Source organism: Mercenaria mercenaria, chromosome 15, assembly GCF_021730395.1.
Source record: "Mercenaria mercenaria strain notata chromosome 15, MADL_Memer_1, whole genome shotgun sequence".
NCBI classification, from domain to species: Eukaryota; Metazoa; Mollusca; class Bivalvia; order Venerida; family Veneridae; genus Mercenaria; species Mercenaria mercenaria.
Genome location: NC_069375.1, coordinates 18,112,383 through 18,129,790, shown reverse-complemented (window position 1 = coordinate 18,129,790; position 17,408 = coordinate 18,112,383). Strand labels below are relative to the sequence as shown.

Sequence of the window (17,408 nt, the reverse complement as noted above, 5' to 3'; positions counted from 1 at the left end):
ATCAGACAGACGAAAATGTTGTCGCTAAAAATTATATATACATTTAAATATAAAAAAAGGTTCGATTTCTTGGGAAAAACAGCGGTATATAGACTTCTGAGATTGTTTCAATAATTTGATTTTTCACTGCTAGCGCTTTCTGATGTACATATCTTCAGGCAGTTACATTTTGAAATAACACAATGACGTAACGTCATAGCAAAAATACGGGAAACGTCGTAAAAACACGTTGCGGCAAACTTATTTTATATACTTTAAAATAATGTAAAATGCATCTCAAGAAAACTCCTATGTAACTTGTACCGTTTAAAAAGGGAGATAATAAAAATTGTTAAAACACATTTTTGCTCGATGTGTAAGTTAAAGGATAAAATTTTGGATAACTGAATTACTTGTGATAATTGTTTAACAATCAATTTTGGATACTTTAAAATAAAGAATTACTCAAACAACTCACTAGTTATTTATGACAAAAGTGATATTAAATCGAATATAAAAATCTCATCTCCAATTAAAAGGAAATAATAAAACACCTTTCAGAAAAATATGAGTTAAAAATTCAAAAATCAAAGCAATGGATGCATTAGATTTGCACGCAGTTAATATCATTAATATCTAAAAGGCGCTCGCGGTAGTTTTTTCGGACGGGTCGATATTTACCCCAACACCGTGCCAATTTTGTTGTTTCTAATCACCGTACCATACCGATACCGTACATATGTATTCGTGAATTTTAGGTTTTGTTCGGAGAATGGCCGAAACCTATATCATTCTATGACATCAAAATACTTCAGAAACGCGTGAAAATCCGCTTGTCAAGAAATCTGCCGTTTGATAATTTGATATATATCTCTAGGTCACTTGCTCAAACACTTAAAGAGTTTCCGTAGCATTTGTCGAAAAGCATTTAACCTGCGCTCTTCAAACTTGGTGGGGTAATTGGCTATATGGAGTAGACAACCCCTATATGTTAAAGGTAAAGGATGCATCTGACGACATGATTTCTTCTTACAGAAATAAAGAAAAAAAAACAGTTTCTTCAGTCACACTTTCAGCGAGTTTATTCCGGATATTCCCCAGGTGAGCTACCTAGGGCTATTTGATCCTCTTGTTAACTATCTTTGCCTTAAGCTCTGGATAAATACAGAATAATGTCAAGAGTTTGGCTGAATATATGCCCTTGTTTGAAATAAAAATTGATTACGTATTTCGTACCAACCTGCGTTGTATAAATGCCCGCCACACCCCGCCTTGTTGTAATTTGATTTAAGCCAAATCTAATATGGTTACCTATCAATTTTCTTTTTGTTTCAGATTAGGTAGACATAACCAAATGTATGTGCAAAGTTTGATTTAATTCTATTCTGTGAAACTCGATAAAATAGCAGAAATACCAAGTTAAGATCGACAAAAATATGAAAAAATACCCCTTGAGTCTGCTGAGAAAGTATTCTTTTTTTTTACAAAATCAATTTCTTTTGATTTCTCTGAGCATGTTTCCACTAGATATTTTGTTTTCAGTTATAAAAATGCATAGATGTCAAATCTATGCTGATTATTGTACTTTACTGAAATATATATTAGGGGTATGGAAATTTTGAAAAATGTTAAAGATAGCACCATATTTAGGGGCAAATAAGATTAAAACAGTGCTGGTGACCTAGTATTTTTATTTCATTTTTCAATACATCATAACATGATCTTGTAATACAGAACATTTTATCCAAATCTATTATTGGGAAAAAGATTACGAAACTGTAGTGAGCGTCTTTAACAACTTTGACCATTAGTATTCTCAATTTTAAGGTATGTGAATAAGCAAAACTTCCAACTAGAACCTTGAAGAATGTAGATATTTTGTTTTATTTTAAAACGTAAGCTAGTGAATTTTTTACATCGTTTTATTGACCTAAATGCCTACACAAATATCTGTAAAATAATTTTTTTCTTTTGCTAAAATCCCGTGCTTGGCTATGCACGTGCACAAATATCAAAGGTCTAGGTCTTGCGATTTCAGGCGAGAAGATCTTTAAAGTTTTTCCTATATAAGTCTATGTAAAACTTGGGGACCCCTGGGTGGGGCCTCTTTTCATCTCACAGGCATACATGTAATTTTAATAATCTTGGTAGAGGATCACTAGGCAATGCAACTCACCAAATATCAAAAGCCTAGGTATTGCAGTTTCAGAAAAGATGATTTTTGAAGTTTTTTCCTATATAAGTCTATGTAAAACTTCAGATCCCCGAGGCGGGGCCTCTTTTCATCCCAACAGTCTTTATAGAGAACCATTAGATGATGACATATGCCAAATATCGGACATCTATGCCTTGCGGTTTTGGACAAGAATATTTTTAAATATTTTCCTTTCGGTTGCCATGGCAATGTGGAATTCAATTCTTTGAACAATATTTAAAGAGGATCATCCAAGTAACACACACAATAGTTCACCCTGAGCACTTTGTGCTCAGATGAACTAAAAAGACGATTTTATTCTATTTTATATGTTTGACGCCGATCCTAAACAATCCTGGTTTGTAATATTAAAGTCAAAACTAAAAAATATTAAAAACTTAATGTAAACTGATGTAGTGTAAAGAACATTGTTTAATTAACTACTTCTAGTCAATAGTCAGAACTATGCAAATTGTCTAGATTACTGAAAGGCAAGCCATTAAATAAGCCTATTACATAAAGTGAATGCTACTTAAAGATGTACTATGCTCATTTGTTGCTAAAATATTTTATTTTTACATATTGATTTAAGTGTCGGAAATCATCATGAAATGTATTCAATTTGGCTAGATATAAGATTTTTTATATTCAAAGCTTTAGTCGCAAACATTAAAAGGCCATAACCTTGTACACCAGACTGGCCGAGCCTCGTTACCGCATAAACAGATACCCTCGAACCGGATATTCCCTTCTCCATCTACAACAATTGACTTCTGATTTTAGTAACATTATAGATTCATTTTGTGTTCACTTATATATTATTATTATATTATTACACTTAATGCACAATACTTCAACTCAAACATTTTTGCTTTAAGTTGACATATTTACTGTATAGTAATGGTTAATGTTTTCAAATATGAACTTAGGGCAAAATATATCTTTAAGTAGCAAAATTTTATAAACTATATAATCTCTACCATTGGTATAGAAAAAAAGAAATACTTTCATGATCAAATAATCATTCCATTAACAATCGCTCCCTTTGCTATAACTGTTTTTCAGATTATTTGCATGTTCGTAAATACACTGGTGACTTCCATCTTCCATGACTTTCAGAAAAATAGCGTTTATCGGATACGGCAAAACCATGGCAAATTTTCTCATCGTCGTTGCTATATTTCACTGCAACACACTGCATGTTCTGTAGGTTGATGCATGCTTGTTTACATCCTCTCAGTGACATTCTACCGCCTCTGCCAATTTCATACCCGTCTTTACGTCTTATGGATCCCCATTTTGGATACCACTTATGACCACTATCAAATGAATCGATGCAAGTTTGTTGATCAAGTCCTAAAGTATACAAGTAAGGGATAAAAGATTTTAATATTGTATAATCCATCGAAAAATTTCAAAGGTTAATGAATGCATGAATAATACATGAAGTAATCAGACACGTGCACCTGTTAAATCCTTATGATAGGTTCAGTGTATACAAATACACAATTGTTACAGATAAAAAGAAATATAATGTTAAACTTTTGAGAATGGCAATTACAGTAAATAACAATATTAGTCACACGGAAAAAACAACAATAACAACAAAAAAAAAAAACAACAAAAAAAACAAGAAATTGTAATGTGTTACTAAATTCCCCCGTCTAGGGGCATAGATCACAAAACATACTGCCAGGCAATACCACATCTTCTTCATAGTAAGGGGGCAACAAATTTGCTACAAAGCATAACTATATGTCATATAATTTATGAGGAGTTTTGTGTTTGAAAAATTGTGTAAAACTATCAATTATAAATGCTTTTTAATGTTAATACCTGATATAGCTAAGTTTTAAATCGGTAAGAAATAAAGAAATACAATTGTAGTGTATCATTTTATCATATCAAAGGGAGGTTATTAATAAACAACTGAAACGCACGACATTCACAATAACTAGTTACTGGGTTTGCATTCTAGAAAACTACAGTTTTAATAGCTTTTTTATCTAAAGATACCGCTCATCTTACTTGAAACATAATTTCATTTTCAAATTAGTGCGGGGTGGGGTGGGTGGGGAGGATGAAATGACGAAAATCACATGTATTGCACTTTATCATCTAAAAGGGACGTACTTTCATTTACCTCCCTCCCACAAAAGAAAAGAAGAAAAATTTTACTTGGGAGCCTTTGACCTTTATCTTTGAGAGAGGGGTTTGGGTTTTGCACATTACACAATGCCTGGTAATTGTGAACATGACAAGTTATTTGAATATACATCCTAGCATAAAAAGTTACAGACCGGTCAAAAAAGAAAAAAAAAGGACCAGGGCCTAGTTGTCCAAAACGTTAACAAGCGATTAAGCTAACGGTCGATTAACTTTTTAGAGTTATATTTCGACATTTTAGAAAATCTTGAAAAAAAAATATATGAGTTAATGATTATGAACACTAAAATGTCTTTACAGTAAAATTATAACATCGTGCTAGTGTTTCCCGCCAAGACTAGAATTTTTAATCAAAATTTAACAGGCGGTTAGTTTAACAGCCCGTTACAGTTTCGAACACTGGGCCCAGAATGTTTATATCCAAGTTTGACATTGACCTTGAGCTAGAGGTCTTGGTCTTACATGCAACAAATACTTTTACAGGCGACTGTTTGTGCCAAGTCATTAAACAGACAATAAACTGATCTATGATCTTTTGACTTCTAAGTGTGACATTGACCTTTGAGACAATGGTCTCGGTCTTGCAGGCGACACATTATAGGGAACATTTCTACCAAGTGATTTTGAAATCCCTCAGAGAATGGTTGAGTTAAGGACGCGAAATCCCTGGAAGGCGACATGGATATGGACTGGACACGAAACAGGCTCTGTTAACATTTAACCTCAGATGTGATTTTGACCATGGAATCATGGGTCTATGCTTTGCGCTTGCCACTTATTCGCTTTATGAGAAACATTTTACAAAGTTATTTTAAAATCATGTCATGGATGGAAGAGTAATGGAAATCAAGTGTGACGAAATGACGTACGGACTGACGCATCCAATTTCTGTCTCTTCCGAAACGACGGGGGACAACTAACTGTACAGTAATGTATCATGACCTCATAAAATATATATCATGTACTTTGAAAGTGCCTAAAATATGCGCAATGTTGAGGAGTCAAACTGACTGTTGACTAAAATAGCAGACTACTTGTCTTATAAATACTTAGTCTGGGCGGAATAAACCAGATATAAATTTACAAGCATTCCAAAGTCTCTTGTGTGATCTGCTGATCAGGCTGAATAGTTACTTCGCAGATGTCTCACAGTACCTATTGGATATTATCAAAATATTTAACGTTGGCTGTTTAGATCGTCTAAATCTCTAATTAGATCCGTTCAATTCAAGCTCTATAGCTAGCTGAATTCAAGTTAGAGAGTCCTTTACTGCAGCAAAGTCCCCTTTGACATATGTAGATTTCGCTGTGGAGATTTTAGAAATAGGACCCGGGGCCAAATAACTGCCTCGTAGGAAAAATCTCAATAACTGCCGGGTTACACTGAGCAACTGTGTGTGTGTGTGTGTGTGTGGTTGGGGGGTGGGGGGGGGGGGGGGCTGGGATTTTTCCTTTTTTTTGTGGAAAAAAAAAACATGTCTTGTGTTTTGATTGAAAAAATATTCTGGCTTCAGCATATTGAAAAATATAAAAATATATTTTGACTCCCAAAATCACTGAAAAAAATTTCAGGCTCAGATTAAAAAAATATTTCCATTACTCTGAAAACAACATTCTTTGTTCCGAAACTGCTTTGATATTTAATATTTTATCATTACCTAATAAGGTAAGTATTTATAATCATCATAACACTTTTTCTGAGCAGCATTTCTATCAAATTAAATATTTGACACTGCTGAAGAAGAGTGCCAGATTGATTTTGTGAAGTATGATTTTGACTGCAAAATGTTACACTGATTATTTCAGTTTGTTACATACCCGTTTCTACTCCCCGTTAAGTTACAATAGAACCGGAAACGTCAATATTTTCCATACATTGACGTATGAATTTCATATCGGGTGCGTGACGTGATTTAATGTGTATCGTTGCATTAAATCTTTTATTTAGTTCAGTATGGTCAGTCTTATTTAGGCTATTGAACAAATTCATGATATTTGCATTATACTTACACGTGTACATACGTATCTAATAAAAAGTTATTATCTTTGCATCTGGAAATATGCACTCGTTCTTTAGCGGAAGAATACTGCGCTCCTAAAGTCGCGCAATATATCCACTGCAAAACTCGTGCATATTTCCCGATACAAAGCTAAAACCCTAAAAATATATCTAATTGTTTTTTCACATTGCTTAATTTTTCTTAATCTAAAACGATAAAACCTATAAATATGAATAGCAATCTATACTGTATACATAAGCTTTAGAGCAGAGAGGTGGGGGAGGGGAGCACCATCTTTTATGTATATACTTCCTTTTTATTTATAAGACCATACTGATAATTATTTCTTACATCTCACTAGAATTCAGCATTTGAGTGTTGAAATATTCAAAACCATCCGCATTAATACTTCCTTGGCAGTAATACTTCCTACAAGGATCTTGCACCCTAATAAAGATGTCTACTTACAATACGGATTACCTTTCTTCCAAGTTTTGTTGACAGTATAACAATTAAACTTAAATTAATCGACAACCATAATCAGTGTTGAAATCCCCTTAGAATTCAGGATTTTCAAAATTTTACGTGGGATGACCCCTTCCCACTTCATACAGAAATAATACAACACTTTCTTAAAATAAGATAACCAATTTTCTTGTCTCACCCACTTCAAGTTGACGCAAGACTAAGCGATCCAAATTCAGGTGATATCTACCTTGAAGAAACTGTCATTTTTTAGATTTCTTCTTTGAAAATTCACAAAAGTGACATTTTGTCAAAAATCGTTATATATGTATTGTTTTGAAACTTTGTAGGGCGGTTCAAAAATTATTTTACATCCATATTATAAGTCATGGTCCCTTACTGACATTGACTTTGAAGAAATTAGCATTTTTTTGTAGATTTTTTGACGTCTTTGAAAATTCCCCAAAATGACACTTTCTCAAAACACTTTACGTAATGGTATACTGCTTTGAAACCTTGTAGGAAATCAGCCTTTGAATATGCACAAAAATGACAATTTTTCAAAGAGTTGTTACAGATATAACTTTCAAACTTTGGAATATGGTTTTAAAACTCCTTTTGCACTTACATGTATTTCATGAGTCAAAGCTCCTGTGGGCGAGGGACTTTCACGCAGTGGCCTTGTATTAAGAATAGCTCTCAAACACATATACCAAAAAATGTGAGAAATGATATGTATAATTTTTACCCTTTATAATAAAAACTTTATTTAAAAACAAACTTTTCTTGAGCGAAACACTAATCTTTTGAAACTTCAGTTAATGACATTTTTCCTAAAACTTAGCAGAATGCAGGATTTATTGTTTAAAATACAAAAATATTCAGACTTCCATAGAAGGCAGAAAAAAGTTTTGCTCCACCCCACCACCACCTTGTCCCTTAAGAAGTTCAAATGGTTTGCCCCTTAGTTAATTAAACATTTTAAAAAGCATCCTGACTTATGAAATACAAAGTAATAATCGAACCTTGTCTAGGCAAAAGAACATCTCTTTCATCCGTCACCCAGTCATTATGCCTAAAGACGTAATATTCCTCCATATTCTCTACATATATTGAAACGTAGTCAAGTAACCAATTAGGATAACTGCCACTACCATCATGTCCTATCACAACTCTGGTAATCTGAAAATAATCCCAAAATATAAACTGAGAATACTATGTGATATTTAAGATAAAAATTATGAAAAGTCTGTTCCTTTCAACCGGCGGACCGAAAAAAAAACCAACTTCATTAATAACATAATAGACCTTTTATTGGCGGATTTTTTTTACTCAAGGCCGCGCGGGAGGGTTTTTTAAATCACCATTAATCTTTTGAAGCACTTAAAAGCATTGATTAAGTTACATTTTGTATGGTAAATAACGCACAACACAGTGACTGTCATTTCCGACGGGGATGTCTTCACACGCGTGATTATCTTTTGGTTTTTTATGTATGTTAAACAATTTAAAAAAGTGACTTAAAACGTTTGTTAAAAGTTTAAAATTATTTCAGGGTTATGCCCATTGAATAATGAATAATATACGATAAATGATATGATATCCAAATGTATGTTGCTAAACATTTTCAAATACACTCCTTTTCTACCAGAAGAGCAGGCAGGGTATGTTCAGAAAACACAAAATGAGGCTTTATAAAATTAGAGCGCGTTTGATTAGCTATCTGAAAGTTTTCCAGAGGTAGCATAGGAGATTTTTGTAAAAAGAATAACGTGATTATAAGGATCTTACATGCCTGTCTGTTAAGACGGGTTTTCCCTACCCGAGGGACAGTGTGGAATGGAAAACCGAGCGTTAGCGAGGTTATTTATCCATGCTGTCCCGAGAGTAGGGAAAACAGCTGTCTTACACAGGCAGACATGTTAGATCTTTTTTTTTTGCCTATCATGTTCAAAATAGATCGTGGAGACAAATATGTTTGGGTATTTCCTGACATTATTTATAATGTTTATGACGTCACTGTCACGGTATAGAACTTGAATATTAAAACGGGGAGAAAATGTGTAGGCGGCCGGGTAGCTCAGTCGGTAGAGCATCGGAACGGTATTCTGAGGGCCCCGGGTTCGAGTCCCGGTTGGCTGCACATTTTCTCACCCTGTGACATCACCAAATGGTACCATACTATGTGACTTCACCTTAGTGCACGCTATTTAGACAAGGTTTTTCTCTAGGGAAAGGGACGGAATATCTACCCCCGGGCGCGTGCTCAAAATAAATGTATATTTTCCCCGCTAGGTAGGCAAGAAAATATATTAAAAACTTTTTGTTACAGAATAGACAATGCTTGATTTCCCTTTAAACTGACTTTTCCCAAGACTACATCCAAACGGAAACACATTGAGCTGTCGGAGAATGTATAAGTTAGATATCATTTGTTTACTTGTTAAAAAAATGCCGGTTCTAAATTTGATATACTGATTGACAAATGAAATTTTTAAGGAAAAGTTTATTATGGCCAAAAACTGTCGGATTTTTTTTAACTATATTTTTATTTACCCATAGTTTCTTTATTATTATTTTTTTAAAGTTAGTATTATATATCAGTAGCACTAAACTCTAATACGGTTGGTGTAGCGTTTTGAAAATAGTTTTATCTATTATGGATATATACCATATCACCTTCGAAAAAAGGGAGCAAAACGAATGTAACTCAATTAAAGGATAAGGCATACTTTGTAAAATATCAAAAACGCCGATATAAAAATAAAAACATGACAATTAAAAGGAAATAAATAAAATATTTTGTCCGTTATGTTATTAATGTCTTTTGTGTACAATTTGGGGTGAAAAGAAAAAGGAACTTTATTAATGACGGGAATTAATAACCGCATTTCAACACAGAGAAGCAAACCGGAAATTAAGAAGTCCGAGTAACCAATAATGATCGTGCGTAACATATTGTCAGCCGTCATGTGCGGTTTTAGTAGAAATTAATTTATCCGAGCTTATTCAGAAAAGTTTACTATATTATATGACCGACCGTTTTCTTTGATTTAATATTAATGAAGTAATTTACGATTGTTTGATATAAAAAACGTACATACTAACGTACATTAAGTTGTATTGCTTTCTCTTAAAATAAAATTTAAACTTGAATAATTATTAAACATGTAAAAAGAGAAAAAAGAACTTTATTATTGTTCAGAGCAGAAAAAAAAATGGTTCTTGTGCTTTGGGGGAAAAATAAACACAATTAAATAGAAAGACGTTTTTGTATTAAAAGGCAGTCATATTAAGGGGAATTTTTAAATCTGAACTCCTCATCAGAACCGACAGGTTATGTACAATTCTTTTGAATTCTCTATTAGTTTAAAAGCTATTTAAGGAAAAGAATAATTTGCCAATAACATATTGAACGTACAAAAGGGGCACAAACTTTCTCAAAAAACACAAATTTTCATATAAAACGACCTGAATTGTGGGGCTTGAAATTATGATCCAACATGGTAAGAAGGTAAGAAGTTCCTTAAGTAGTTATAAAGCAAATATCACGTTACGGCTTTTTTTTATTTTTTTATATATTTTTTGGTGTAAGGAAAGTTGTCACAAACATTATGTTAGACAAACAAACCAACAGTTTTCGAAACGTATGAATAGCCATCGTAATGACAACAGAAATTATGATGAATGGTTTTCAAGTTACTTGTCTAATGTCGCTTTTCACTTTATGAACATAAATCATCTTTTTTTGGGGATTTTTCATTATCCGGTTCGGCGTTATCCTTAATGATAAATAAGACTGTGCAAAGAAACAGTCTGGATATAAAAACTTAAAACAATTTATCCAGACGGTATGAAGCCAAACGATTTACCATGCTTAAGGGACTATTATATAATTTGTAATAATACCAATGTTCTCGTTTTTAAATAGTGGGGGAAAGCTAAGTCACATATTGCTAGGTCTAGAGAATACGGGGATGTGGTATAGTTTAAGTATATCTAGCCCAGCTAGTGTTGTCTTGGTAACGACAGACGTATGGGGTGTTGCGTTGTTATGGTGAAGATATAATTTGCTGACAAGCTCCACTATCAAGAACGACGTCGAAGACCTGCCAATGGTTGTTCCTGAGTGTATCAGGAGAATACCGACAAATTAAATTTCAACTGCGGTTTCAAATTTTGGGTTTACAAGACCGAGAAGTGTGTAAATATTCGGGGGTATTTTGAGAAAATCTGACATGTGTATTGTGTCCAACATTACGGCGTAAACTTTCTGCAATTATTTTAACATTTAGTTGCCGCGCACACGTTTACATAAAGTTGTTATGGTAATTATAATTAGCGTTGTAAATTTGCTTCTAATAATGAATAAAGGTATATGGAGTTATGTAATTCAATTCAATTCAATAGTTTATTTACGTCTCATCATATGTATGTCACAATAAAACATAATAAAATCTTATTAAAATACATATGCCATTCTTAACAGAATTATAAGAGACGGGTAAGCATAGCTTACTTTAATTAATATTTCTATTATTTATCCTATACATGTCATTTTATTTCTAAAAAATTTTTAAACCACAGCTGTCAGTTGACAGCACGCTCGACTATTCTCAGTGCTTGGTAGTATAATATAAGCTATTAGTAAAATTTTAACAATCCAATAAACATATTCTAAGATGAAAAGGGGCCATAATTTTGTCAAAATGCTTGATAGAGTTGTCTGCTCCTGTTTACAGACTGAGGTCATGATTGTAAACAACTATGCAAAGTATGAAAGCAATACCCCAATGGACTTGGAAAATATTTGGGGCGGCACGCAAACTTTAACATTCCAATAAACATATTCTAAGTCGAAAAGGGGCCATAATTCAGTCAAAATGCTTGATAGAGTTGTCTGCTCCTGTTTACAGACTGGGGTCTTGGTGGTAAACAAGCACGCAAAATATGAAAGCAACACCCCAATGGACCCTAAAAATACCTGGGGCGGCACGCAAACATAAACATTACAATAAGCATATTCTAAGTTGAAAAGGGGTCATAATTCAATCAAAATGCTTGATAGAGTTGTCTGCTCCCGTTTACAGAATGGGGTAAACAAGTATGCAAAATATGAAAGCAACACCCCAATGAACTCTGAAAACATTTGGGGCGGTTCGCAAACTTTAACATTTGTGTGACGCTCATGCTAACGCCGACACCGGGGCGAGTAGGATAGCTCCCATATTCTTCGACTAGTCGAGCTAAAAATAAAATACAACAAAAAAGATGTCGTGAACCGATCTTTTTCTTGACAACTGGAAAAAAGGTAATTATAAACCGAGATCCGAGAGGCGTTACCTTGGCTTTGCTTTCATAAGACAAAGGTCAACCGCCTCTTGTAGATTTCATTTATTTCCTCCTGTAATCGGACAAACTAAAAACAACTAAAATAGTACTTCTAAAATGATTTTAAAGAAATTCATCCTGTCAAATCAAATTTGATATAAGATGTCAAAATTTACAACATCCTTTTACTACCATGTACATAAAATACGATAGTCTACTATAAAATATACATTTATCTACAGTAGACTAAACTTCTTCTATGTTTTAACATGTTAAAGCAGGCTTTGGCTGTAAACTTAGCAATACAATGGTTTTTCAAAAAAAGTATTTAATTTCTCCCTCATCAGATAAATTTTCAAATTACTAACAATAGTTCTGATAGATGCATACACTCTTCCCTAGATTGCATATAGAGTGGACAGTGTAAAAAAGACATGTTTTTCATCTTCAACAAGATCAGTACAGTTAAAACAGGTTCTTTTTTGTATAGGTATGTTTTCATACCTCCCAGTTTCTAGTCGAATTGGTGCTACACACCACACCTAAATAAAGCATTGCTCTACGATAATGGAATGGTAAAACCGCTGTTTTACATAATTTCATTCTCAAAGACGGACTTAAAGTTTCTTAAGTTCCAACTTATTTCTACCTTTCCTGTAAATGAAGATACTCTATCTAAAGATTGTTTCCAATTTTAACAATTTCTACATCAAACAATTTTCTTTTCAACATTTTCTCACTGCTTTTTATTTACCCCGTATTCCATGAAAGTAACTGTGATCCCCGAGGGTTTAAAAAAATTTAGCATTTCCCTAATTTTGAAAAAAACCATTCTTTACATTTGGTGCCCGATGCTGATTTAGACCAATTTAACACTTTTTTTTTCAACCTTGTTTCAGGTATATTCAAAAATCTACAATATTGTCTTATAACAGTACCCCATTGTCTAACAATTTTGGCTTCCAGCCCATCTCCCCCAAAACGGCAGAATTTGGCGTATATTTCCCAACCCCTAAAAATAACGCATTGCCCCATTTTGACTGCATTTATTCCAGATATGATTTTTTCCCCCAAAATAGATGCGCATAGCTTATAACTGGCCAGACAGTAGAATCATAAGTTTTGTAAAAGGGCGAGTACTGAACCACCAAAGGTTTACATTTGAAATAACTAGGCCCAGCGCTTCCTTCCTGCCGACAATGCACAGTCTTAGCCATTTCAGCAAAATCTAAAAAATTTATTTAACATGACACCCCAAAGGGTTTATAAAGTGTACCACTGATATGGGGATAAACCTATATTAAATTCATGGTCTGTTACAATACAGCTGTTTGTTCTAAAATGAACTACATTTGCCTTATCACCATTAATACTCATTTTATTTTTAATACACCACGTGTTAAGAATATCAAGTAGCTTTTGTAAATCCCTAGCAGTTTCTGCAACAAGAACAACATCATCTGCATATAGTAGAATACCAATAATATCGTCACTGATTTTAATCCCAATACCCGATTCCTGAATAGCAGTAACTAAATCATTGATATATAAATTAAATAAGACAGGCGACAATGGGCAGCCTTGCTTAAGACCACAATTCACTTCAAACCATGGAGACTCAAAACCATTTAGTCTAATACAACACTGTATATCCTTATAAAGTGACACAACAGCACGGAAAAGTTTGTATGTTTAAAGAATTGTGTAAAAATATTTAAAAAATATATGAATGTTTTCGGCACTTGTCCCGAAATTTTCTGAACACCCCTCGTATCCGTCAGTTATATACATATATATTACAGAAACGTTTCGTATCTTATTGATTCGATGTGACCGCGCTAATATTTTGAATGTCATATAAGGGCAAATAACTGCTTCAAGATTTTCGGCTGAACACCACTAAAGCCGGCTGTTCTTTATTTCATATAAAATGATCTTTCTTTTTAACGGTTTTTCAACGTTTTCTAGTATATCAGATTTTCAGAGACTTATATTCCCATATAGAACTATATCTCTACTTTACAAAAAGAAAAAGAAAAGAAAAGGGGGTGTTAACTTTTTTATAAGAAAACCACATTTCGTTAAATACAACCCGTTAAATTTACTCCTTTTCGCTTCTTTCAGTTTCTCTTTTCGATACAATAAATTCTTACGCCGCCATTTTCATCTAGCATGCTATAGGAATTCGATAGAATGCAAAGTGATACATGTTGAAACGCGATAGAGTAATAGTAAATACGTTGCTATTGAGATAAGGCTCTAGGAAAGGAAAAAAGATTAACACTATTTATATTTGGACTACTTGTGAATAACAGTGATAGACCTGTGGAAGCTTACATTTGATTTGATAGTGATCTGCCTGCAATTAGCCAAATCATGAAATGATTGCCTCCCTTGTACACGTATAGAAGTGACGTCACTATTCAATGTGTACACAGGCGATTCAGACGACAGTATGCGATAAGTGTCAGAAAGAAAAACAACAACATTTTTATGTACATGTACTTAATTTTGTTCGGTATAATAAAATAAATATTATATGGCATCATACTGATACCGTCAACCCTCGAAATAGAATGTCACCGCTTGCCTTTCGCCTGGGTGACATTCTGCACGCTGCCATATTATATTTACTCGGTTGACCGACGATGTAAATGACACTAAAGATGTTATCTAGTTATATTAACTGGACAACTGTGTTCAAAAGCTGAGTATTTGTTTTGTTACTAATGTATATCTTTTGTTGAAATCATCATATTGTGGATAAAGTAAGATAGATAATACATTACAACCTCACCAGAACGGCCCCCTCTTAAGCAAAAAATCTCTCTATAACAACATCAACATTTCCCTAGTAAGCCGAATTATACTATAAAATTTACCTCTCCAGAGCAACAATCCCTACATAATGGTCAATATTTGTATCTCCCAAAGGGTGTTGCTCTACAAAGGTTGCACTGTACATACACCTTATTCCTTATGTCAAAGTTATATTTTGGCTAGGCTGCATACTGGCTTATCACTACATACATTCACTGTTGTAGAGATTTGTTTAGGCTTGGCTGTTGAGCGTTGCTCTTTCTATGTCTTTGATTTTGAAATATCTAATAAAGAAACTTGCAATAGTTGGGTGTTTTTAATGACATTTTGTTACATATTATGAACTTTTATGACCCCGGATATGGTTTTGATGAGCAAGATATGTTGAGATACTGCAAATGATTTGCTTCATTTTGTTTTAATTTCAAGTGCTATAGATATGTGTTTACAGAAAGAACCCTGCTTCCCTTTGTATTGGTTAAGTGCATTCATATGCAAGTGTATCTTATATGTCGATGTTTGTTATTAGAAAACAGAGTAACTAGTAAAATAAATAATTAAATTGCTTTCGTGTTTGTATAAACAGCAATATTGTGAGATAAATGAAGTGATTCGGGCTCAACTTCCATTCATACTAACAATGTTACTTTGAATTACATGTAAATTACATTTTATTGATTCAAAACAATTAATTATATGTACCGGTCGGACATCTTTAGCTTTCACTCTTGTCTCGTCCAGATTACCAGCTTCAAACGATCCTACAAGATATATTTTCTCTGTTTTCCCACTCAATCCTTGCAGAGTAATATACACCTTAGCATCTGTCCCTTCGCCAATACTTTCCCATTCAGCAACAGTTTTCACACTTATCAGGTATACGACGGCTGTAAGAAAAGAACCTTTTGTACACTTCCAGTTATCAAAGATGTGAAAGTGTATACACTGATTAAAGTTTGAAAATAAAAGTCAATCCATCTTAGACTTCAAAATAAAAAGACTTAGTATTCAAGAAAAACATTTTTTGAACTCCTCAAAAGAACAAGTCAAAAAAGGGAAAGAATACTCGAAAGCACAAACAGATAATATTTTTTACATGCAGAAATTTCATTTGCTATAAATAATAATGTTGCAAAATAGGAAGCGAATGTTTTCGTTGTTGGGAGCATATGATCTATTATGAAACTGACCATAAAAATAATGTATCGGTGTCTGATTATATGGGAATCTGCTAAGCTTGTTATTTTTTATTTCAGAAATAAGTTTCAAGGGCGTCCACATGTCAAATTGTCAAAAAAGCAAGACACCAGTCGGTGGTTCTATCATTCAAACTGTTTCTTTACATTTTTATACCGATTTTTGCGTCTGTATCATATTTAAACATACGTTACGATTTCCAATTCAGGAATGCATACGTATGTATTGTCAGACGTTGAAAAATATTGAAAAAAATCATATTTTTTTTATTGTGTGATATATTTTAATCGTCCTAAATTAGTATTTGGGATGTATACTTCAAATGTATGTGGTTTGTCGTAATAATAATTATTTTAATCGTTACAGTATTTCTTTGATCTTTTTAGAAATATCTCAAGAATATGAATATTTGAATATTTCTTTTTATTCCGCAATTTTCTATCTATGTCCTACAAATGTGTTACATACAGTATATATATTTTTGCGGTATGCCGTTTAATATTTATTCCATTCTGTATAGTATTTATTGTCTTATATTAATTCAATAGTTTGAATCATAGGATAGTACTTAGTGTTCTTGCAGCAAAACCAACATGACTGCTTCCTTTCCGAGACTATATACACGGCAACCGTGACTATAACATGTCAGCAGCTTACTACGAAACTAGAGGATGTGAGTTCGAGCGCCCGCTCCTCCAGCTTATGCGCACGACATCTAATATATAATATATTGAGACTCTTTGTGTGTTTCCAGGTCATCAGCTAAAACACATGCCTCCCGCCGTTTTTTGTTTTTATTTCATTTATAATTATAACCGTTTTCCGTTTATACTCATAAGATAAATACACTGAATTTCACTGTTTCCCCTATATTCATGCATGCAATTTAATAAACTTTCTACCCTTTCTAACAGTGTGCAAATAAATATCATCAGTCGAACTGCGATGCTTTGCTATTATAACATGAAATAAGCATCATTAATTATGTTCGTTTAATTTTGAAGATAGGATGTCCAATTATGTGCACTGCTCTCCCAAACGATGTGATAAACTTGTACTTGTGGGAAGTTTAAATATCACTTGAATAGACGGACCCTAATTAACTACTTGTCGGTATGTTTTACTGATAACCTAAATACACACGAAGGGTCCAAAAATATATAGATAAGATGTCTTGGGCTCGAGATAAGATGTCGAGCGCACGAGAAATATTTCCAGCGCACGAGATAAAATGTCGTGTGCTCGAGATAAGGTGT

General features: G+C 33.4%; 1 protein-coding gene across 3 annotated transcripts in view; it reads right to left on the bottom strand.

Moving 5' to 3' along the window:
• Window positions 1-1,653: 1,653 nt before the first annotated feature.
• LOC123549374 (sushi, von Willebrand factor type A, EGF and pentraxin domain-containing protein 1-like) overlaps window positions 1,654-17,408 on the bottom strand; it is a 95,623-nt gene continuing 79,868 nt past the window's right edge. For all 3 annotated transcript variants that reach the window (XM_053524673.1, XM_053524672.1, XM_053524674.1), the window contains 3 exons: window positions 15,658-15,842; window positions 7,830-7,986; window positions 1,654-3,529 (listed from right to left, as the gene is read on the bottom strand). In XM_053524673.1, coding sequence (XP_053380648.1) covers window positions 3,240-3,529; window positions 7,830-7,986; window positions 15,658-15,842 — 632 coding nt within the window. In that variant the 3' untranslated portion in view covers window positions 1,654-3,239. The remainder of the gene's footprint in view (window positions 3,530-7,829; window positions 7,987-15,657; window positions 15,843-17,408) is intronic.